Genomic DNA, 25,846 nt, shown 5'->3' with positions numbered 1-25,846 from the left:
CATACTCTGTAGCTTTGTCCAGCTCTGCAACCCTTATCAATCAAAAATCTGTTGAAGCCTCTATACCGCTTTGCATGTCTCACCATATTTTTGATGCCCCTTAAAACCACTCTGATCATTTTTTCTGTCCCTGTACCTCCTTTGACTAATTGCCTTGTGATCTTGTGAAGCATTGTTAAAGGTGCTGTAACAATAAACTATTTTACATAACTTTTAAGCATATTTAAAATTTTAACACTTCCTGCAAAAACACAATGCCTCAATATCCACTGCCACATCTTCAAAGTCGAAACTTGAGACTAGGCTGTTGCAGGAATTGAAAATTCGCCAAAAAGTTTATTTCAATAGTTAATTTCCTTTACCTTTATTTAAGAAGTTGCTATACTGAAGTTGGTAAAAAGACATGTATCACTGGAGTAATTTTTATATAAAACTAAATTGTCATAATTTATAAAGAAAGGCTTATATTAGATATGGTACAGAACATTTCCTTTTTAATTCACAAACCCTTTGCCTGCATTAAAACGAATCGACCTAATTCTTAGGCTAGAGCCTCTCTTTAGCCAAACATAGCCACAATTTTTTTTGTCGAAGACATTAGCAAAAACGTTGGCAAATAAGAGGGCCATGAACGGTGGCCTCTGTCCAATGGTCATATTTGGAGTTGCAGGGTAGAGGAATTTCCCACAGTGCTTCTTGATGTATTATCTAACCAACAGAGGAGCTGAGAGGAAGAAGTCAATGAGTCGGAGCGGAGTCGACCGTCCTCATCTTTTTGTCATTATTCTGTTGCTTTTGAGCTTGTTTGCAGTCCAAGCGCCAGGTAAGGGGCCCCGAGATGAACACTCGAAACAAATTGGTCTGTGGTGTGAGCGCTGGCGGCTCCTGGACAGGCTTAATAACTGTGGCTAGCTCGGGGAGTTCTGAAGATAAACAAACGAGTCGACTTTTTAGAGTGTGAGCAAATGTCCGGCCAGTACGCTTCTTTTCTTCCTTTTCATTTGAAAAACGATGTTATTGTTTCTAATTTCAGAGCTGTGTGATTGTTATTTGTTTCTGATTTTGCTCTTGCTCCGGTAACCCTTTCCCTTCGCAGCTTGAGCAGTTCGCTCAGGCCTAGTGGTGGAGCTCCTTGCTCATCCTATGGCTCACATTGACGTTCGCTCGGATGCTGCCAGCGCAGAGGATGTACTGCCGCAACACATTTGGGAGAGATACAGAAGGTCGCTTTTGGTTATTGCTGCAGCTATTGAAAGCTTCCATAAATAAACATAGCAGAAACTTGATCTCATTGTCAGGGCCAGGTATTAGCAGAGCCTCTTGTTTCTTTCTTTAGCTGAACACCAGTATGAAAACTTCATGAACCCTAGGCCTGCTAAGTTTTAATTTGTGCTTCACCCCCAACTAAACGTTATTCCAATGGTTGTTGTATCCATTGAATTATTTGTAAATACTTCCCCTCCTATTAAGTTTGCATTAAATCAATGGAACGAAACCAAATTACACTCACAGAAGTCAAAATCCAGGTTAACCATGGAATTCACTAGGCACATATGCAGATCTGACTCAGCCTATTCCAAATTCAGCAACTGTATTTCAGCTCATCGAATGTTAATTAAATATGTATTATATTTGGAAGAAAGTCTAAATGGGAAATACAGATCATTAGTCCAACTAAACTGAAAGTGTGAGTGTAAAAGTGCTCTCTGCTTTTGATTGTATAAACTTTTATTCTACTGCTTATAATGTATGTGAAAATATATTATGATAAAGTGAGGTGTTTCACATTGATTATTCAGTTTAGCATAAGGTACTAAAAATATTTTATGTTTGACAACCTTTATTTCTCCCAGTTTCCATTTGTTCCGATAATCACTCATGTTGATAATGGGATAATTACTGCATTTGTTTTCCCATTTTAATTTTCTCTAACTGAAGACAGTGGCAGCATATGGTTCCATGCGTAGTGATGATCTTCCAATAGACGGGAACGATATAAAAGAGACCTACGGGGCAACTTTTTCATGCAGAGGGTGGCATGTGTATGGGATGAGCTGCCAGAGGAAGTGGTGGAGGCTAGTACGATTGCAATGTTTAAAAGGCATCTGGATGGGTATATGAATAGGAAGAGTTTGGAGGGTTATGTGCCAGGTGCTAGCAGATGGGACTAGGTTGGGTTCGGATATCTGGTCAGTATGGACGAGTTGGACTGAAGGGTCAGTTTCCGTGCTGTACATTTCTATGACTATCTTGTTCAATTGAATTACAGCTGAATGGTTTATAATCAACATCTGCAGGATATTCAATTAGTTCATGAAGCATCACAGAGTGTCTTTGAATCTGTAAATATTTATGTTGAATAATAGCGATATGAAAAGGAATCCTTGGTGGTGGTTTATGAGGTTTTTTTTATTCCAGCTTTTCTAAAACTGACTATCCCATTCCCATTTAGCAATAAAATTAGATGAAGCAACATTTTCCAGTGATTGAAGTTTCCATCTTCCTGGCCTGGTTGGTTGGACATGCTACAAAATGTAAAGTGACACTCTTGACAGGTTCTTAAATGATAAAAGCATTGTCAAAAATGTTCCAAGGCCTGCATAGAAGTAGGAAAAGAAAAAAAAATTGTTCTTTTTTAAGGCACCAGAAATATGATTTGCACTTAAAATATTCATGAAAAATCATTTAATAAATTTGGTTAAATTCAAAAAAGTAGTTTTACAAGTGAGGCTTCTAATGTGGATCATTACCATACAGGTCATAGATTTGGTTGGTACCTTGCAATTGGGCAACATGCAGGGCATATGCTTGAAAATTACATTGATCCAATATGTACAGTACTGGGAATTATCAATGAGCACAATATTGCAGGTTGGATTGAATTTCAGAGTTGTCAGTGAAATTTAATGATAAGTGAAAGTTATTATGTACACTTTAGCCAAAAGACATCCAGCATTACAATTACAGCATTTGTCCTTCCAAACTTTAAGCTCTGTTTGGAGAGAATGGCTTGAACTGCAAAATGCTTAGATGAAATACTGCTGTTGATAGTAAAATGAGTAGTTTGCGGGCTATAAGTTAAGAATATTTGTTAAGAGATTTTTGAGTTCGAGCAACTTTTATTTCTCCCCTTTGCAGATTGGTCTAACTGCAATTTAAGTTTATGCAGAGTTTATGAATCTAAGAGTTTATGAAGGATGCGTGCAATAAGCTGAGAAAGGTGCAGTGATATTTCACATATTACAAACACCCTTGTGATTGTTTACCAATACTGCTGCATATTTTCCAGGGTTTGCCATTTCTTAATTCAAAGGTTGTTAAAAACTTGTCCTCAATTTTATTATCCTTTATCTTCAAAAGATTTGCCTGATAAATCACAGGGGTGACCTCTCGGCCACTCTGACACACTGTCCAAACTCTAGGACAGCCCATTCTCAATTACTCCTCCTCAGGACGACAGCAGTCAGAACAGCCTACCAACTTTCCGGCTCAGGATGACAGGCATCGGGATGGCCTACCCACCTTCCAGTTTTCAGGGCTGCCAACCCACCTTGTAGTTCACAGGACGGCCTACACACCCACCAGCTCTCAGGACGATCTATGAGCCTCCCAACTCACAGTGAGGCCTGCTAGACCCAGGGACACACAAGACAGTGCAGGTGATAAACTCAACAAGCAACAAGACACAGTCAATCAATTATCAACAAATAGAATCCCTTCTGGTACAGAGTTAAATACCATTATCAGTTCTCTTCAAAATGTAGACTCGATTCCCAGGAACAAAGTCCACTGTAGTATACAAAAGTGCACTGTCAGAATGAGAGTCCCCTCCAAACTGCAGAGTCCACTGCCAAAAACACAGTCCACAACTGAGGGCAGAGTCCACTCTTGAAGGCAGCAAATACACACCCCACAACACACACATATACACACACACACAGATGTTCAGTCTCCAGGCCCACTATAAGAACACAGTACATTGTAAAAGTGCAGTTAACTCACAGGGGTTTGGTCCACTCCAGGATGCAGCAAATGCCACCACATACACAGATATTCAGTCTTTACAGAGATCTAATCCACCAAGAAAATGCCAGACCAAAAAACACATGCAAAAAAAACAGAGTGCAAGGGCTAAGCCCTCCTGCAAAATCATCATAGTCCTTTTCACAAAAGGAAAAGAGCAACACAGACTGTAACCAGCCAGTGAAACAACAGTGCCATAATGAGAACTGAGTTACATCTGAAACACATTGACTGTGTCGATCAGGCAGTTTAGAAATCAGTCCTCAATAAAATAGGAATGCCAGTTTAGAAAGCAGGTTCTCCCAAAACAAAAGCAGCAACCAACGGGACCAGTGACACACCAACTGTGGCCCAGCCAGCACAGAGTCAGTCTCCTGAACGGAGAGGATTTTCATCTGCTGCTTATATCGAAATAAGAGTGATGAACTTAGAGCATGGATCAGTACTTGGGACTATGATGTTGTGGTCATAACGGAGACGTGGTTTCACAGGGGCAGGAATGGTTGCGAGATGTTCCAGGGTTTAGAATGTTTAAAAAGCACAGGGAGGGTGGAAAAAGAGGAGGGGTGTAGCATTGCTAATCAGAGAGTGCATCACAGCTACAGAAACGAAGGTTGTCAAGGAAGGTTTGTCTATTGAGTCAGTATGGGTGGAAGTTAAGAACAGCAAGAGATCAGCCAAGTCATTGGGGGTTTTCTACAGACCCCTTAACAGCAGTGGAGAGATTGAAGAACTCATAGGCCAGCAGATTTTGGAAAAATGCAGATGTAGCAGGGTTGTTGTTATGGGTGACGTCAACTTTCCCAAGATTGACTGGAACCTCCTTAGTGCAGTTAATTTGGATGGAGCCGTTTTTGTCAGGTGTGTTCAGGAGTGTTTCCTTACTCAGTATGTAGACAGACCGATGAGGGGAGAGGTCATTTTGGATTTGGTGCTCAGCAACGATCGGATTTGGGAGAACACTTTGGTGACAGTGACCACAACTGCCTCACATTTATGATAGCCATGGAGAGGGATAGGAGCAGTTTTCAAGGGAAGATATTTAATTGGGAAAAAGAAAATTATGATGCTAACAGACAGGAGTTGGGGGGCACAGTTTGGGAGCAATTGTTCCACAGATAGGGCACCGCAGACATGTGGAGACTGTTTAAGGAGCAGTTGTTGCGAGTGATGCACAAATTTGTTCCCCTGGGACAGGCAAGAAGGAGCCTTGGATGATGAGAACAGAGGAGTTTCTCGTCAAAAGGAAGAAGGCAGCTTACGTAAGGTGGAGAGGCAAGGTACTAGCACAGCTTTAGAGGATTACAGGCTTGCTAGAAATGGACTGAGGAGAGCCAGGAGAGGGCACGAAAAAGGCTTGGCAAAGAGGATTAGGGAGAACCCAAAGGCATTTTACTCATACGTAAGGAATAAGAGAATGATCAGGAAAAAGGTATGGCCGATCAGGGATACCGTAGGGAACTTGTGCATGGTGTCTGAGCAGATAGAGGAAGCCCTAAATGAGTTTTTCACTAAGGAGAGGGATCTTGTTATGAATGAGAACTTTGAGGAGCTGGGAAACAAGTTTGAACAGATCAAGATTGATGAAGTTGATGTGCTGGAAATTTTGGCAAGTATTAAGATTGAAAAGTCCCCAGGGCCAGACCAGATTTATCCTAGGTTGCTCTGGGAAGCGAGAAAGGAGGTTGCTAAGCCGCTGGCAAAGATCTTTGCTTCCTTACTCTCCACAGGAGTCATACTGGAGGATTGGAGGGAGGCAAATGTTGTTCCTCTTTTCAAGAAGGGTAATAGGAAAATCCCTGGCAATTACAGACCAGTTAGTCTTACGTCTGTGGTCAGCAAGGTTTTGGAAAGAATTCTGAGGGATAGGATTTATGTCTATTTGGAAAAGCATAGCAGGATTAAAGGCAGTCAGCATGGCTTTGTGAGGGACAGGTCATACCTCTCAAATCTTATTGAGTTCTTTGAGGAGGTGACGAGACAGGTTGACAAAGGTCAAGCAGTGGATGTGGTGTATATGGACTTCAGCAAGGCATTTGATAAGGTTCCCCATGGTAGGCTCATTCATAAAGTCAGGAGGTATGGGATACTGGGAGATTTAGCTGTCTGGATTCAGAATTGGTTGGCTGACAGAAGACAGAGAGTGATTGTAGATGGAAAGTATTCTGCCTAGAGGTCGGTGGTGAGTCGCGTCCCACAGGCCTCTGTTCTTGGGCATCTGCTCTTTGTAGTTTTTATAAATGACTTGGATGAGGAGGTTGAGGGGTGGGTTAGTAAATTTTCTGATGACACAACGATTGGAGGTGCCATTGATAGTATCAAGGGCTGTTGTAGGCTGCAGCACAACAAAGACAGGATGCAGAGCTGGGCTGAGAAATGGCAGATGGAGTTCAACCGGGATAAATGTGAAGTGCTGCATTTTGGCAGGTCAAACTTGAATGCTGAATATAGGATTAAGACAGGATCCTTGGTAGTGTGGAGGAACAGAGAGATCTGGGTGTTCAAGTCCATAGATCCCTCAAAGTTGCCACCCAAGTGGATAGGGTTGTTAAGTAAGCATATGGTATCTTGGCTTTCATTAACAGGGGGATCAAGTTTACGAGCCGCGAGGTTTTGCTGCAGCTCATCAAGACCCTGGTGAGACGACATTTGGAACGTTGTGTCCTGTTCTTGTCACCCTATTGGAGGAAAGATACAGAGGCTTTGGAGAAGGTGCAAAGAAGGTTTACCAGGATGCTGCGTGGACTGGAGGGCTTGTCTTACGAAGAGAGGTTGACTAAGCTCAAACATTTCTCTCTGGAGAGAAGGGGAAAGAGAGGTGAACTGATTGAGGTATACAAGGTAATGAGAGGCGTGGATAGAGTCAATAGCCAGAGACTTTTCCTCAGGGCAGGATTGACTGGGACGAGGCATCATAGTTTTAAGATATTAGGAGGAAGGTATAGAGGAGATGTCAGAAGTAGGTTCTTTACGCAGAGAGTTGTGAATGCATGGGTTGTGTTGCCAGCGTGGTGGTGGAAGCAGAGTCATTAGGGACATTTGAGCGACTGCTGGGCATGCCCATGGACAGCAGTGAATAGAGGGGTGTGTAGGTAAGGTTACTTTATTTTAGTTTAGGAATAATCCTTGACATAACATCGTGGGCTGAAGGGCCTGTTGTGTGCTGTACTTTTCTATGTTCCGTGTCTACATCATTCCAATTTTAGTATGTGTCTGCTGGTTATATATTTTTTATTTTCTCCCCACACTACCGCATAGCAGCAGTAGTGCTACATTTTCCCCAGCATCCATGTTGTGTGTGTGCGCAGGTGTGAGATACAGTGAAAGACAACCAGTGTACAAATCTTTATTCAATTTCCACCACCAGGAAGAATGGAAACACCCAAGTGGCCAGTGACAAGCAGTGTCCTTCTCATCAAAGGGCAATGCTGCGTGATCAAAAAAGTGAGGGGAGGGCAGGGATTAAATCAAAATAGAGTTGGAGGGGGAAATAAAACACTCCACTCCCTGCGGTGCCCATCTCTTCCTGAACAGCTGTCTGCTGGTTATTTTTTAAATATATTTTCCCCCACACTACCACCTAACTGCGGTAGTGCTTATATTTTCCCCAGCACCTACGTCGTGTGTGTGCAGGTGTAGGACACAGTGAACAACAACAGGTGTACAAATCTTTATTCAGTTTTCACTACCAGGAAGAAAGGAAATATCCGAGTGGCCAGTGACAAGCAGTGCCCTTCACATCAAAGGGCAATATCACGTAATGAAAAAAGTGAAGGGAATGGCAGTGAATAAATCAAAATAGAGTTGGAGGAGGAAATAAAACACTCCACTCCCTCCGGTGCCCACCTCTCCCTGAACAGCTGTCTACTGGTTATTTTTTTTTAATTCTGTTTAGAAGAATAAAGGAATTCATTTGGTGCCTCAAACCATAGATTTTTTTGGATTGTATTTTTTTGTGTGGTCAGCCAGGATTTTCCTGATTGACCCAGATTAACAACCCCGATCAAGAATCTCATGGTCTGTGAGGCTCCAATCACTGCAATGGGCTTCTGAAATGTTTGGTAATGGCTCTGCATTTCCTCATTAACACTTTGTCCATACATATACACTTTTTGCCTAGTATCTCTGTGATCATTTAATCTCTCTTGTTTTTAACGCTGTCATAAACCTCCCTTTCTCATGTCCTTGTTTAAAACAATTACATTTCTGACTTTTTCTAGTACTGATGTAACATCCTCAATCTGAAGCATTGAGTCTGTTTCTGTCCCTATGGGTGAGGTATGCCCTCTGAGTATTTCAAAGTTTTCTGTTTGTTTGTTTTTAATAAAGAGAAGCACTTTAAATGTCAGAAAGCTCTTCTTTGTAAGTTAGTGGTGATTTAGAACTCTGTATAAGAACATTAGGAACAGGAGTAGGCCCTCCTCCCCCATTGACCTATTGTACTCTATGCTACTCTCTCCCCACCCCCACCCTCCTCTAGCTTATCTCTCCACGCTTCAGGCTCTCTGCCTTTATTCCTGATGAAGGGCTTTTGCCCGAAACGTCGATTTTGCCTGTCCTCGGATGCTGCCTGAACTGCTGTGCTCTTCCGGCACCATTGATCCAGAGTCTGGTTTCCAGCATCTGCAATCATTGTTTTTACCCCATTTAACATCCCCCCCTCCCCAACCCTGATATACCATTCAGTGAGATCATGGCTGATCTGTGATCTAACTCCATACACCTGTCATATCTCTTAATACCTTTGCTTAACAAAAAATTATCTATCTCATATTTAAAATTAATATTTGGTTGAACATCCACCGCTGTTTGTGGAAGAACATTCCAAACAACTACCATCCTTTATGTGTGAAAGTGCCTCCTAAGACCTGTCCTTAGCTGTCTCGCCCTAATTCTCGGATTATGTTCCCTTGTTCTAGATTCCCCAAACAATTAATATCTTGAAGGCTTCAATCAGATCTCCCCTTACCTTTGTAAATTCTCAAAAAAAAGCCTAATTTATATAATCTCTCCTCAAAACTGTGATGATACTGCCCTTTTAACAAGGTTATTCTGTCCTTGAGTTTTTTTTATAAAGCAGAGATCATAAAGGCAGAGGTGCAGAAATGTCTGGGTAAAACCTATTTTAACAATGGCCAGTTCTCCCAGTTCAGGTTTTTTTTTCTAGTTTTTATAGTTGTAGCAGAGAAGTGCTTGCAGTGGAGAAATGTTCCAAGCTTCAGCAGATGGTTCCTGACTGGCTTTCTCTCTGAAATCTCTCCTGCCTGTAAAAACCTGAGTTTGAATTTGCCTCTTGCCAAGAGATGTGTTTATGGGATATAGCAGGAATTGGAACAGCTCCTAATTAAGTTGCGGTATCAAGTCGGCTGGGTTTTCAAATAGTGAAGTTATTCTAAATTCTGTTTTCTTTTGTTCATGTTTCACCTGAAGTCTTTACATAAATTCAGTTTTGCTTAAAGCCAAATCGTTTGACCAACTGCATCACACCTGGAATATTCAGTCCACATCTGCCTTTAAAATAAGAAAAAGTTAGAGTCTGGGCTACCTTCTTGAAATTTTTTCAGGGGTTCTGGCCTGGTCCATAATATATCATAACCCCTTAAGTCCAAGTATCATTCTTGTAAACCTATATGTACTCCCTCTAAGGCCACACCTTCCCAAGGTGTGGTGCCCACATTTCCCCCCCAAAAATTGAGGTTTGATCATTTGAAAAGTTCAAAATTGAGATTGATCATCTATTTTTCAGGCAAGAGCGTTAAGAATTATGGAATTGTGGTGAGAAAATGGAAGTAAGTTATAGGTTAACTGTGATCCAATTGATTGGTGGAACAGGGGTTTTGAAAAATTGAATGTCATATTTGTTCTCCTGTGTGACTGGAAACTGATGATTGTTGAGTTACAATGGCCTGTCTTTGATGTTTAGCCTAATTATTGCAATCACTCGAGAGTATTCAAAATTTAGTCTCACTCGGCACCAACCTTTTGTTTTAAATTTTTTAAAATGAGGGTAAAACCGTACATGCCCTTGTTTTGCCTGTAATTGTTGACAACTGTTTCGTCAAAGTATTTCTGGGGTCTGTTGGATTAACTCATCAGTTTGTTCATCACATGAAGTAGTCTAAAATATGAAATCTGTTGAAAGCAGCGGCTTAGTGGTATTATTGCTGGATTGTTAATCCAGTGATCCAGGTAATGTTCTGGGGTCCTGGGTTCGAATCCTGTCTTGGCAGATGGGGGAATTTGAATTCAACACAAAATCTAATGAGACCAGGCAAAATCCTTCTGGTTCACTAATGTCCTTTAGGGGAAAATAAACTACCATTCTTACCTGGTCTGTGTGCGACTCTCAGAAATGTGGGATGGATATTAAAGACTGGCCTACCCAGTGATATTCTCATCGCATGAATGAAAAAAAGAGTGATTAATGAAGAGGTGCACCAAAGAAAAAGTTTCAGCAGGTGTTTTTTTTTGACATTTGGATTTTAGTTCCCTAGTTCTTTGAATTCTCTGTTCTTCTGCCAGAACAGAGATCCTCAAAGAAAATAAGACATTTAAGTTTGTCTGTAAGCCTAGATTTAGTAAGAATAATAAGAACATCAGTTTAAAAATCATTGCTGGCTCTTAGAGGTTAGTTTGTAATGTGTGTGGAATTTCTCAAATAATTCTACCACAATTAATTGACATTGGGTGGATTAGGAACTGACTTGTACTAGCACTTGGTATTTTATGAAGTGCACCTGAAATAAACCACAAACATTTTTAATCTTAATAATTGCAGCATTTAAATATTCATCAGTGTTATGTTTTTGTTAAAATTGGAAAAATAATAAGTTCAACTTTGCAGAAATAAAACTGCAGCAAACACTTTTTCACAATTTTTAAAGATTTGCAATCTCTGACAGAAGTTTTGTAATTTTGGGGCATTTTCTATTTGTTCATGGAATGCAGACATCACTGGTTAGGCCAGGGTTCACTGTCCATCCCCTAATTGCCCAGAGGGCAGTTAGGAAGTGAACCATATTGTTGTGGGCTTAGTGTCACCCCAGAGTGTTGTGGACACTGGGACATTGAGTAAGATTAAGCAGGAAATAGACATATTTTGAATTAGTAATGGATTAAAGAGTTATGGAGAGTGGGCATGAAAGTGGAGTTGAGGCCAAGGCGAGATCAGCCAAGATTGTATTAAATGGCAGAGTAGGATCGAGGGGCTGAATAGGTAACTCCTAGATCTAATGTTTATTGCAGTCACTTACCAGGTGTTACATTGGCATCGCCCTTCCTTCTCTTAGTTTTGAGACTGCTCCAGACCTTGTCACTTGCAGCCTCTTCCCATGCAGCACTGCTGCCTCAGGCCTTCACCCCGAAACCCAACCCCCAGGCTCCAATGTGGCTGCTATACCATCATCCAACACCAACTTGCTAGAAACAGTTCACGCTGCCATTGCTTCTCCCAGTCATGTCAAAGCTAGATAGCAATCAGCCCAACCTGTACAGTTGCCAGTCAGCTCAGCAGCTCCCCCACCTCCTGGCCTACAACAGGGCAGGGCAGCCCCTATTCCAATAGGAATTGATATTTCGCTCACAACTCTGTTAACTGAAATTTGCGATTTTTCAGGAATACAAACCAAAGTTAGGTGAGGACACCCTGTACTAATTTCTCTTTATCATGTTTCTGGATAACATAGACTTCACATCAGAAATTGAGCTGGAACATCCTCTACTTATTGAGGACTTTGTACATGCGATGACCTTCATTTGGCAATAATTGTCAACAGTGATTCAACCTCAATAAAAGCGATTATCTGGTCATGATCACATTGCTGTTTGTAGGAGATTGCTGTGTGCAAACTGAATACTATGTTTCATATATTGCAACAGTGACTACACTTCAAAAATACTTAGTTGGCCGTAAAGTGCTTTGTTATGGCTTTCATTGATGAGAGACACCTTATAAATATCAGTTTATTTTCTTTGAATAAGCTTAAGATGTTTCTGTGTGTCCTATTTGTACAAATAAACAAAGAAGAAGAATAATAGTATAATTTTGTAATACTCCTATTCATTTGTTATCCTTTTTTATTCTGTGTTGTAAACAGTAAGGAGCAGAGATCCTCATCCATCCAACCCTAACTCATTCCATTGGTGTCTGCTTTGTTTGGCATGATTGATGTAAACATTGAATCTGTTGTGACTGCAGCTAAACTGAATCTGCTGGCTAAACAGTTCTAAGAAAATAGAGCTATTGTTTGGAGAAATCTGAGTAAAATTAGCACGCCTTGCCCACATTGAAATCCACTTCAAGTACAATGCTCATAATTTCTGATTATTAATGACCACACCAAGAGTAATTCCTGATTAATATAAAGGCTGTTCTGAATGGTGTTCTATATGGACTTGTAACCTTCCTACGTCTGGTGGCTGTACTGAAATGGCAGAGAACTGCTTTTGGAAGCCACCGAGAAAATACTCAATTTTGTAGTTTAAAAAAAAAACTTGGAAACCACCATCTTTTTTGGGTGTGAATGTGAATGCCTAGAAATCCTCAAGTTAAAAATGACCATACTGATGAAGTCACATCACAGCTTGAAAACGTGCACTTGAAACTAAAGACGACCAAGGTACCAAGTTATTTAGTCCACAACATCACTACAGGAACTTAACATGGCCTCTCAGGTCAAAGGGGATGGAATGTTAAGTACATTATGAATGGAGTAGAACACCTGACTCTATTCATTACAGCCTTTACACTCCTTTTACCTTGATTCTCTACAGGCCATTCTAACTTCCTGTGTTGCATGTTATGATTAAGAGAAACTACAGTTGCATTTGTCATCAAAAGTACCAAACATCAGTGTAAAGGCATTGTCACTTCTTTGGAGGTATGCAGTTAAGCATACTGTCTTAATTATAAGCACCTATTACATTTTTTATAAAGTGCACAGACTTTTGATTTGTGTTACTGTAAGTTCTTACAAATGGCATAATTTAAAGCAATTGTTAAACGTATCTGTTTCTTGTAAACAATGATGTCTGGAGGTCAGCAAAATATTTTTGAACTTTTATCGAAGGCATCTTTCCAGCAAGCCTGAGCAACACCAGGCGATCTCAAATTAAATTTACATTATGGTTGGTTCATTTCCAGGCACAAATAAATGCTAGCAGTAATTTAGAAACTATGCCAATTTTTCTTTCCAAGTTAAGATTTGAGAGTGGTTAGTTCTCTTCAAATGCCATTGTTAGTATAAAGTTAAAAATCACACAACACCAGGTTATAGTCCAACAGATTTATTTGGAAGTGCTAGTTTTCGGAGTGCTGCTCCTTCATCAGGTGGTTGTGAAGTGTAAGATTGTAAGACTCAAAATTTATAGCAAAAATTTACTGTGTGATGCAACTGAAATTTAATATTAAAAAAGGATTGATCCAGGTCTTTTTCAATATATAATTTGAGTTGCATATATTGAAAAAGACCTGGATCAATCCTTTTTAATGTATAATTTCAGTTGCATGGCACTGTAATCTTTTCCAATAAATTGTGCATCTTATGCTCCACAACCACCTGATGGAGGAGCAGCGCTCTGAAAGCTAGTGCTTCCAAATAAACCTGTTGGACTATAACCTGGTGTTGTGTGATTTTTAATTTTGTACACCCCAGTCCAACACCGGCACCTCCAAATCATTGTTAGTATAGGCTAGTTGGTCCTACACTGTGTATATCGATGAATGGACATGGAAAGACCACAAATTGATTTCTGGGCTGTAAGGGCCAATTGGAGGGAGAGGGGGCATGGTGAGTGAATGGACATGGAAGAGACAGAAATTGGCTTAAGGCTATAATGGCATGGGGTAGGTGGAGGCATGAGGCAGGCCTTTTAATTAGTCTGCCAAGGCTCTCTGGTGCCCCTGTGCCTGCCTCCAGGGGCAGGAGGGATTGCCTCTATTTCCATTCCTGAGTGAAAAATATGCCATTCAATGGCCTTTCTACCAATCAAAATGCAGCAAGCTGGAAAATGTCCCATTGTTTTCTTGCAACGATTCCAGAATGGAAAAGCTGTGTACCTGATATCATGACATGTGACATAAAAGTACCCATCTCGCCAGTAGTAGCATCCTTATTGTTGTTATTGCAGCTATATATACCTATATTCAGTAAGCACAAACCCAGATTCTGTGTCGGTCTGCAGCAGTATAAATAGTTATTTTAATTAATAAATGTCAATACGTTTTTCTGAAGAAAGACTGAGTGCAGAATCTTCCCAGCTATTGAGAAATATTGCCCATGGCGAGAATTGTGTGAGATGGCCAGTGAGGGGCTTTTTCACATCGAGAGCAAAAAGACCCATTTTCTAACTGTAAGTGTTGAACGGCAAGGCAAGGTTCTTGTTAGTGTGCAGAGAAAGATCTGTTTGCAGTATGCATTAACATTTCATTAATCATTATTAGTTAATCTCACCTCATTAATATGTAGTTTCCATTCTCCCAACAGCAGGATGGATACTGCATAGCAACCGTTCACAACCTGAAAGTCAGTGAGGTGACCTAATGATTTCAACTCATAGCTTGCTCCTTCAGACCTTCATCTTGGACACAGTATAAAGATCTCAGGGCATGCTGTAAGGCCAGCTGTGGCTATACCCTATCTATAGACATTGGCATCTGACATATGCCAGCCTCACCGTATCATCACGGCAGATCTCTAATCCACTTACTATACACTTGTGCACTTCAAGCTGTACTTTAGAAAACGCTGGCAACTTTATTTGGAATACTGCTGTGAGGATGTTTTGCACACAGGAACACCCAGTTCATGAATTGGACCAGGCTGCATCTCAGGGCTCTGTACTTGTTCTCTTAGTGCTTATTCATTCTGTGCCTTCTCTAATGCTCACTGGATCCATGCCTTGTCTTGTCAGCAATCATCAGTCACAGCGAGGGCCATGTTGCTGTATAACACTGTGCTAGGTCAATCACACACCACAGCACATGCCAACAGAATACACGGCAAACACTAGTTACTAGTTAGTTAATATTCATGGGCTGTTGGCTGTTATTAAATGAACTGAAGAAGTCCGCTATCTTTTTATTATCTTTGCTGATAATAACTTCAGGGTACGGGACCTGGCCTAATCTTAGTGTATCCATCTTCCATCCAATGGCCATTTCTCAAAAGTCTAAAGGGAATAATCTTCATTCAAGTTAAAGGGTGTTACCATCAGTCAGGGATCAAGGAACTGAAAGATCAGAAGGGCAATTTCTGATCTCAGTCCAGGCAAAGGAGAGGTGATGGTCTTACGGTATTATTGCAAGACTATCAATCCAGACACTAGCTGGTGCATTCAGTGGCTCCTTTCCTTTAGTATACTGAAGTTTCCTGAAGCCACAGAAAGCTGCCTGTGCTTAAAAATAGAAGGACCATTTAAATGCAGCCTCATTTAAGAATACAACTCTATTCTTGTCCTACCTCAATTAATACTGGAATCAAACAGATACTAGTCTTGTCCCAGGTTTTGTTTTGTGTTTTAATCACTGAAATGACTGAACTGTCCCATTTCTGGAAGGTAAAACTCAAACCAATGGCATTCAAAGGTTCTTTCACGAGATTGACAGAATCTCACAATGCTTCTGATTTTTAGTTATATTTTTGAAAGACCATAATCACATCTTAAGATTTAGATTTATTATCATATGTAAGGAAAAAAATATAGTGAACAGTGTATTATACACAGTGTCGCCACACTCCGGCACCATCTTGAAGTATTAAATATAATGCAAGATTTTACTGCAATACAGCTCATCTTTCTCTCTTCTGCTGCTTGTCCAGTTGCTGCTTGAAATCAGCTGGAGTCCGTGAAACAAGTCCCGGGGTTCTGTAATGGGCTGTGGAGTCTCAGTTATAGGTCTCTGCTGCTACCGCAATCACAGCTGCCACATTTGAGCTGTAGTCATGGGCCTGGGGGTACACAGGTTCCAAACATTCCAGTCCTAATCTGACACTCTTCCAGACGCTGCAGCCAGTCATCAGAGTCCTCCACCAACTCTTTCACCAATGCTTCCACTCCTCTGGGGGCTTCAGCCTTGGCCACGAACCTGGAGCCTCCACTCAGCCTGCCAGTCTGCGCTGGGGGAGTCAGCCTGGGGCCTTACGTAGTTACACATAAACCCTACTCCCTTTAATTGATAACTGGAAATTAGTTGCAGTTTGATTTTCTTTTACCATTGTCGACTGAGATAGAATACCATCTGAACTTGCTCCTAAACTTCAGCATTACTGGCACCAAAATGAGAACCTCTGTTTTGGTCACTTTATTGTTACTAGTTAGTTAATATTCATGGGCTGTTGGCTGTTATTAAATGAACTGAAGAAGTCCGCTATCTTTTTATTATCTTTGCTGATAATAACTTCAGGGTACGGGACCTGGCCTAATCTTAGTGTATCCATCTTTCTCTATCTGCATTAGCTTGCTCTGCCAATCCATATCTGAAGATTAACAACATTTACCACCATCACTGCTCAAACCTGTCACATGTCTGCCTGGAATTGTGCTATTGATTAATGTTTGCCTGTTTAAAGCTGTGAATAAAGCAAGCAATGAGTTTGGCTACATTTAACCCAGAAGTGTGAACTAGACAAGGTCAGAAGGGTGGTGGTATCAGGTATTGGCTCAGACAGGAATGTTGTTCAGTTATTTTTGGCAGACCTCTTGACCTTCTCATGGACCTTGATTGAGAACCCCTGTTTTGGGTAGAACATTATGATTGACAGCACCACTGGTTCTCTGTCTTATATATAGTTAATGCTATGGTTACTTGCAGGGCATCAAAGGTCACACAGCCATCTTGGGAGTAGAGCAGATGTGGTTCTGTAAGTTCTGGCATTGGACTGTGCACATATTTGGATGATTCCTCCTTTATAAATTTATATATTATTAACATTTGTACTGTTGTATTACACACTAGTTTTGTGTATGTGTTTGACATTTTGTTGTGGACCTATGTTCTTCTTTAATTCCCTGTGATTTCTATCACAGTAATTTACCATTGTCTGACCTTTTAGCTTTTCTGATTGCTCTGGGCTCTGCTTTGTACAGTATTATGATCAAAACATTTACCGTTTGTCACAAATGGTTGGTGAAAGTAATGACAAATTTATCTTCAAACTAGGATCAGAAGGAAAGATTTCCGATCATAAGCTGAGAATAGAATGACTTGCCAAATTTGTTGATGTGGATAAGAACAATTCAGAGTTGGTGCTGGGAAACACTTCAGGTGGGCCAAGGGTAAATCTGCTACTGAAAGGAAGACAGGGGATAGCAGAGAAAATAGTCGGAATCCATGTTACAATCATAGGGTTTGTTGTTACTACATGGACTGAAGCCAGTCAGAAGTTAAAGTTGTAGAAGAAATGGACAAAATGTTGAATTTGATTACTGAAGTCTGGCCGAGTACTCTAAATTGAGGTCACTCACTCCCTCACACCCACCATGTTGTGATCTTGGTACCTGAAGGTCGCAAAACATAGCTCATGCCATGATATCACTATGGAGCAAGGTGAGGAGGCGTGGTCCAAGAACTACCTTAACCAGAATGGCAATTGAACCCCTGCTGTTGAAATTGTTCTGCACCATGCTGTAGCCATCTAGTCAACAGACCGTTAAATTGAGCTTTAGATGTAGCCAACTCTGAGAAAACATTCCCTAAGCTTTGCACAATTTACAAGTGCATATAGTTTCAGGAATAGGTGCTAACTGCCCACCCTCCCCCAAAATTGCTTTGTTAAGGGACAGGGAGTACACAACGAGCCAGCATTGAGAAGAACGTAAGTCTGGCCAGACTGGGGATGTGCAGCAGGAAGCAGTCACAGAGCTGGGTAGATTTAAATAGGAAGAGATTTAAATAGGGTGTCCAACAGCCCTGGTTTTGCCAGGATTGTCCTGGTGCCTCAGTGGTTTTCTCCAAGCTACTCAAAGGTCTTGGTTTTGCCTCCTCACTTTCACTACCTAGAGTCCATTCTCCTTTACCATACTGATTGTGTTCCGCTTATAGTTGACAAACCTCAAAATCCCTCTGATGCTAGAATTAGAATGTCATGCTGGAACATGTCCACAAGGTGCAGAAAACCTATTCACTAGCATCCAGAGCCTCCTGCCAATTGGATATCCACTGCATTGCCTTTCAGCATCCCCTCATTTGGAAAGGTCTAACCAGGGAGTCCTGGGACAGGCTGGTGTGAAAGAGCAGTTTGTAATGGAAGCCAGTGTCTGGAAGGATGAGACTGTTTCAAAACTGTATAAAAAGTGTTGTCACTGTTTGAACTGCTTGACTTGTCGGGGGAGGGGGTGAAATATCACTGAATAAGATAGCTTTGAGTGCAAAATGTTTGTGAAGTACTTGGGAGTAATGGTGCTGGCAGTGTATAAGAAGATTTTTAGGAAGTGCTGGGGTGAATAGTTATTTTGGGTAATTTACATCTAATAATGGGTCATTTAGCGGTATGACCATATGGTAGCCAGGAGAGAATCAGCCTCTGGCTGCAGACAGTGATGCCTGCCAGACACAATATGGTCTTAGAGGCATTTGGAAACTACCTTTTGGCATTAAGAAAGACAGCATGTTCAACCAGAATTCCCACAAAGATTTCATGCTTTACTGCGTGTAGTTCTGGGAGCAAACAGTATCACCCAAACTTTAGGCACAGTTGCTATTTTAAAATCTAGTTTCAATCTAAAAACGCCTATTGTTGGAATCCAGTGCACAAATGAAAATAAAGGAGGCCCTTAAATAGAGATGACTCTTATATTGTGCACCGCACAGAAAGATTAGAGGAGAAAAGAGAATGTTCGGAACTTGTGACAAACAAAACTTTGTTTCAGTCTTTTGACGGATAAGAGCTAGAGATGCCATTGAAACAAAAGTCTGTGGTTCAAGACTACTGTCTCCAATACTTGGGTGTCTTAGTACAGTTGCCAACTCAAGGTGAATTTTTTCTGGCAGATGTCATTACATACCTGACTACCCTCAGCTACTCGACTCACAGATTCCTAGCATTGGTCACCCAACATATGCAACAGAGGTCCAAGAGGTCCCCAAGGATTTTCAAATTGTCCCTTTGTTTCAGCTTGCAAAAATCTTATCCTGCATTTATTTTAAGACCATAAGACATAGGAGTGGAAGTAAGGCCATTTGGCCCATCGAGTCCACTCCGCCATTTAATCATGGCTGATGGGCATTTCAACTCCACTTACCCGCATTCTCCCCGTAGCCCTTAATTCCTTGTGACATCAAGAATTTATCAATCTCTGCCTTGAAGACATTTAGCGTCCCAGCCTCCACTGCACTCTGCGGCAATGAATTCCACAGGCCCGTCACTCTCTGGCTGAAGAAATGTCTCCGCATTTCTGTTCTGAATTTACCCCCTCTAATTCTAAGGCTGTGTCCACGGGTCCTATTCTCTGCAATTTTGAATTGCAGTTGTAACTTCTGTGTGTGGTGGGATGCCAGCCAATGTAGTCTGTGTCGAGAACTCTAGGACAGACTTAATGCGACAGAACTTTAAGCAAATGGAAAATGGCAGGACAGAAAGGAAAACATTGGACTGGTTGACTTCAGAGGTAGCAAAAAACTACTTTATCAAAAATTCAAAGGTAGAAGGGTTGTGATGAAATGGAGGTTGGGAATAGTAACCGCAAGTAAGTAAACTTTGTTTGAATGATCTGGAATGTAAAACAAAATTGTGATCAGTCTGGTTGAGCCTTAAGACAGTGTCAAATACTCAGCCGAATCGATATTAAACTTGGAGCAGGGTCTGAAAAGGGGCATTAGGAGCCAGTGTTGCGTGTACACTGCAGCTGACAGTTGTTCCTTTGAGTGCTGTGGATACTCGAAGCTACTGGCTTCCAGTCTGTTGCTGGCAGATTGTGCAAAACAAAACCACAAAAGATGTGTAATCAATAGCCTGTCCTCTACTGAAACTGAACACTTGTATTTCCCTAGAATCTAAACAGCATCATCTTATATTTCTTGAAGTCAGATCAATTGCACCTTTAATTATACCCTCCATGTTGTTGTAATAATAAGTCACATACTTAATGAAAAGGGCACCAAATTACACCTATCTCCCATCTGCATTGTCCCCTCTTCGACAAATAGCACTATACCTTTTCTTGATTCTGTTTCAATTTAGAAAGGTTATCTGACTCTGGAAGCTCCTGTACTTGTGTTTTTTTCAGCTGTTGAATAGTTCCGTTTATTTTCAAAAAAATTTACAAACATATCATCAATCTGCCATTCTGAGTCATTGCCACTTATCACAGACTAGAAGCATGAAACAGAATCCAGAATTAATTTTGACAGGAGTATATCATCATACAATCTCTTGCATTAAGAAGTCCTGATGATGGCTTTGAGGAGCCCTGTGTTTTTCCTTTATTTAATTAGATAATGATAAGTGTTAAGTTAGAATTCATCTTCCTGAATTATACTTTCAACTTTCTTTTCAAAATCCCAAAAATAAATTCAGTGTCTGAATACTCATTTAGGAAACATTTGCCTTTTTAAGAGGTTTGCTATAACAAAGGTGATTGGATCTAATTTTGAAAAGAGATGGTCATGTTGCGTAAGATTGTAACTTTGTATGGTTTACTCAATTAAAATCTAGGATTGTAATGCAATAGAAAAGATGAGGAAATGTAGGTTTTGAAATTATGAAAGGCTTTGATGGACTGAATAACAACAACTATATTCTCTAATTGGAGTGCCTGTGATGAGGGTTATCAGTTGAAAATTATCGCTTAGATCAAGAAAAGATGTTAACAGAAATTTCTTTACACAGAGGCTGTTGGAATAAAGTGCTTTGCCACAGGGAATAGTTGGAATAGAGACCAAAGTATCTTTAAAGGGAAAATTGGATAACTATTTGGATCAGTAACAAAGTGTGATAGTTTAGGAATGTGACAAGTGCCAGATGCAGAACTTTTACATATGCTCACTGATCTCCCATGGCAGTATTCATAGTAATTTGGAGGTTTTGCTCTTGTTTAAACAGAGGATATAAATGATGTAATGTACAATGATTATTGAGAAAGTTGAAGTGTCTTTTAAATGCTAGTTAAAAATAAATAATTGTGAAATTGATTCCATCTGGATTCAAAATGTAGAAATTGATATTAAATTAATCTATTTAATTGAAACAGAAGGTTAAATTGTACTTCAAAAAAGGGCTCATATAATTTTAGAGTTTGGAATAAAGGCTATGTACATTTAAAACTGAATCAATACAAATTAACTTAAGTTTGTACTTAGAAAAACTGTATAATGTGTTTCTGATCACTATAAGTTTTATAACTGTATGAAATATTTTTATATCCATTCAACTAATACTAATGTGATCAGGAAGTGGGGAGGGTGAGTTGGATCTTCCTGTGGCTCCATATTCTGATAGATATTTTATAAAAGCTCTGCTTTGTGGTACTGGCCCGTGCTTAGATTTTTTTGTAAACCTGGTTTTCTTCAACATAACCTGTCCACTGCCATTGTCAGTCCTTTGAAATCAAGGTGATCCCTGCCAGGTTTCGTGATTTGTGTGTCCTTGGATGACCCGGCAGGACAGTCCTAGAGATGCAGGTCTTTGGATGGTGGAGTGAAGAGTTGCTCAAGCCAGGATTCTGATCTCTATCCCTCAATGAAAATGAGCCTTCCAGCTCAACGAGCAAACCAGAATCTCAACCTGAGCTACACATCTTCTCAAAACTCTCTATCCCTCTGCTTTTGTCAGTTCTCTGCAACAGTTAATGCAGTCAGTTCCTGACTCTGTTGTGACTTGTTGGTTGAGATGCTGCCACATGGTATGGTTTACAGCAAGTTGCTCCCAAGTCGGTTAGGTCTTCAGAAAGATCTTAAAAATTTTTTTGTCTTCTTTGAGATTAAGTGCCATTCTTAAACTGAGAAAAGAGAATCTGTTTCAAAAGCTGATTATTTGGAATGTGGATTCCATGTCCAAGCCAATGGAATTTAGTTTGTATGATCGTAATTGCAATGCATGGAGGATGTGGCTTAGGTGAGGCTGCTGGAGACTTCTCTCATGCCTTCCCATTTGAATTTCAGTATTCTGTGGAGACATCGCTGGAGGAGATACTGTAAGCTATAGATATGATGCAGGCAAACCACGGAGTAAAGTAAAATAATGTAGTAAAAAAATGGCCTCAGTTCTTTTAAAGATCCATATTGAATGGGACTACATTGGACCTAACCTCCACACTGACAAGGCAAACTTCACTGCAGAATGTGAGTGTAGCTAACCCTATTCAATTGTGATGGGTTTGATCCTGTCCTTGCCTGCCATTCACACACAGGCAGGAATTACATGGTAGGGAATGGAATCCCTAACTGCTTTTATGTCCTCTCCCCTTTCACCATGAGGTTGGAAACATGAATATCAGTTATGCATCACTGGTTGGCATAAGGAAGCTCAGAGTCATATGGCCAATCATTGCTGATCAACAATCACCAAACAACACTAATCCCATTTACCTGCACTAGGTGCAAAACCTCCTGTGCCCCAACATTTTAAGTACTCATCCAGATGCTTCATGAATTTTGAGAGAGTATCTACCTCTACCACCCTGCCAGACAGCACGTTCTATATTTCTACCACCCTCTGGGTGAAAATTATTTTTCTCAGATCTCCTCTAAACTACTTCCTCCTCACCTTAAACTTATGCCCTCTGGTGTTAGGCATGCTTGCTATGGGGAAATGATTCTCACAATCAACTCTGTCTATGCCTCTCATGGAGTGTTCTCTCATAATTACGCGTACCTCAAACAGATTCCCCCCCCCCACCCGCCCACTTCAGTCTCCTCCGCTTCAAGGAAAACATCACTCATTTTGTGTCATCTCTCAAACTTATTAATTATATCTTCTACATTCACATCTAAGTCATTAATATATAACAAATAGTAAGCATCTGAGCATTGATCCCTGAGATACACTGCTGGTTATAGGCTTCCAATCACATCCCTCCGTCATCACCCGTTGCTTCCTGTTTGCACGCCACTTTTGGATCCAGTTTGCCAACTTGCATTGGATCCCACAAGCTCTTACCTTTTGCACATTTTCCATGTGGCACCTTGTCAAAGACCCTATTGAAAATCATGTAAACCACATCAACTACACCGACCTCATCAATAGATTTAGTCCCCTTTTCAAAAAAAACTCAGTTAAGTTTGTAAGACAGGATCCGATTAATGTGCTGAATAATCCTGTCCCTTCAAATGTTTTCCAATAATTTCCCTACCACTGACATCAGATTGACTGGTCTGTCGTGGCTCAAGACAGTTCAAGGAAAAATTTACCTGATTTATTCAGGTAAGTTCATTGCAGCAAAGACATTAATCTAGAATGAAAGGAAAGATATCCAACTGTGGAAACTTAGTAGATTTCAGTTATGCGTTGATGATCATTGAAATGTGCCAAAGAGAAACTTTGTGTATTATGGGCAAGAAAATGCAAAGTGAAACTTTTGTGAATCTGCTCACCCTGCTTTTGAAATGCTTGTTTTCACCAGTAGATGGCATCTGTTTTACCAACACCATGAACAGATTATAATTACCATAAATCACCCAGTTCAAGTATGCTGGAACCCCAATACTGGGGCACACTGCCTATTAATTGCAAAATACATCCTTGTTCTTTGCCTGACCTGCAGAGTGACATCACTGCCTCTCTTCCTGTTGCACTGTAGCTGTCTGACCCAAAGGCTTGACATAAGCCAGATGGCTTCGATTGGTAGGCGCATAGGCTGCCTGGTACTGCAATTGATGATACTGAATAGGAAGACCTTTTTATGGTCAGCTGTGGGGACTGAGTAAGACTGCAGTTCTTCGAGGTAATTGCACATCACTGAACATTTTCATTTTCACAACCGGTTCTGTGAAAGTCACAAAAATTCTGTTCTTATGTATCTTTTTGTTTCATGTTTAAATGTTTCGAGCATTTGTTCACAATAAATAGACTCCCCACAATGAAATGTTGCTCAGTGCCCTTTCTGTTTTGCACAAAACAGTCGTTTTGAAGTTGACATGTTTACTTTTGTTTAATGGCTCTTTGAGGCTGTTCATTGTGACACTTAATTTTGTTTCCTTTTTCTCTCCTTGTAAAAGCAGGAAAAATTGCTTTGGCTTTGCAGTAAGCCAGCTTTAAGATGTCAGAGTTAACATAAGCATATTTCTTTCAGACACACTCCAGAACGGGCGCAAAGTATGTTTCTCTGTATAAATCATTGTTTTGCTCCTCAGAAGGTGATGAGATTCCAGAGATGTCTATGCTTTCTGTCTGTGAAAACACAAGAGGCAACATTACTTTGAAGATTCATCGCTCTTTGAATGCCCATGTTCAGCTTCACCATGTGTTTTCATCTATTTGTCATGTGCAAATAGAAAAACAGTTGCTTTCTCACTTGCAAATATTAAACCTAGTAAACCAAGCTAGTGGTTTCCTATGACTCAGAATTATCTTGTTATAGCATGAAACTTGGAATTTTCTGAATTTTGTCTAAATATGCTGGCTGTTATCATTTTGATGTTTTAATGGAACTTTTTTTGTGTTTTCCTACTTAGCTGTTGTTCCCTGCTTCTTGCCTCTTATTTCTTGGTGGAAGTACCCCAGTGATGTCCGCATTCAACCTGCTGCATTTGGTGACAAAGAGCCAGCCAGTAGCCCTTCGTGCTTGTGGGCTTCCCTCAGGTTGAATGTGTGCTGCATGCTGTGTGTCATGAAACTTTGGGTGCTGTTCGCATTAAGAGGGTGATTCTGCTGTAGAAAAAAGTTTAGATTATTGAAGTGACATTGACCCTTGTTTTAGTTTTGTAGAATTTGTCTTTGAAACTAGAAGTTAGCAATAAATCACTTGCTTTGAGTATACACATTACCCCCATCTTAAGAAGCCAAGTAACATTTACCAGCTCCCCCTTGTCTATATATTATCATCCATTACTCCTGATAGTATCTTCCTGTTCTGAATTGCAGGGATAACTCTCCAATCCTGAGAAAACTGAAAGCTTAACTGTTATCATTTTGCTGCTTGAAAATATTATTCCTTGCCTAGACAGCATCTTGACATTATCATGATTCTGTGTTAAATACATTCTATTTCATTTACAGAAATTTAATAACAATGTAAAATGAATGATGACAAAAATATAAAATTATTTCATAGCTCTAGAAGTTAGAAAAGGTTTTGATATCTTGAGGAGGTAAATTAAGGCACTTGATTTGTACAGCACTTTTTTTTTTATCTTGGCAATGTGCTTTGAGCCTGATTAATATTGTTTTAAAGAAGCTATTTTTGCAGTATTAAGCCAGTGAAAACTTTAGCTAAAAATAATTATGTATATTTGCTTCTCACTGGAGATGTTTAAGTTGATTCCAGAAGCAATTCTAACAATAAATTGGATAATACCATATTCTGTAATCCTGAGTGATGCTGGATAGATCCTAGTGGTACTTTTAATGAAGGACCAAAATAATACTACTTTGTGATTTATGGAAAAGAATAATGAAAGTGCATGGCTTTACTTGAGTTGCTGGCATTGTTTAAAACACAAAGAGTTGTTTCTCATTCAGTTTGTGCATCATGTATTCATGATGGAAAAGCCACAACTTTAATCTTCCTTATTTGTTGTTGTGGTTCTGTTCGCCGCGCTGGGAATTTGTGTTGCAGACGTTTCGTCCCCTGTCTAGGTGACATCCTCAGTGCTTGGGAGCCTCCTGTGAAGCACTTCTGTGATCTTTCCTCCGGCATTTGTAGTGGTTTGAATCTGCCGCTTCCGGTT

The 25,846-nt window shown here is 40.3% G+C and overlaps 1 protein-coding gene across 2 annotated transcripts in view; it reads left to right on the top strand.

The window, feature by feature from the left end:
- Positions 1-676: 676 nt before the first annotated feature.
- Positions 677-25,846, top strand: part of msrb3 (methionine sulfoxide reductase B3) — a 131,060-nt gene continuing 105,890 nt past the window's right edge. Inside the window, exons 1-2 of one of the 2 annotated variants that reach the window (XM_043709654.1) lie at positions 683-823; positions 24,632-24,758. In XM_043709654.1, coding sequence (XP_043565589.1) covers positions 24,683-24,758 — 76 coding nt within the window. In that variant the 5' untranslated portion in view covers positions 683-823; positions 24,632-24,682. Of the gene's footprint in view, positions 824-24,631; positions 24,759-25,846 lie in introns of both variants that reach the window. The other variant, XM_043709653.1, reaches the window with a different exon arrangement.

This window comes from Chiloscyllium plagiosum, chromosome 19 (assembly GCF_004010195.1).
Source record: "Chiloscyllium plagiosum isolate BGI_BamShark_2017 chromosome 19, ASM401019v2, whole genome shotgun sequence".
NCBI classification, from domain to species: Eukaryota; Metazoa; Chordata; class Chondrichthyes; order Orectolobiformes; family Hemiscylliidae; genus Chiloscyllium; species Chiloscyllium plagiosum.
Note: the sequence above shows the minus strand (reverse complement) of the source record. Positions and strands in the feature narration are given on the sequence as shown.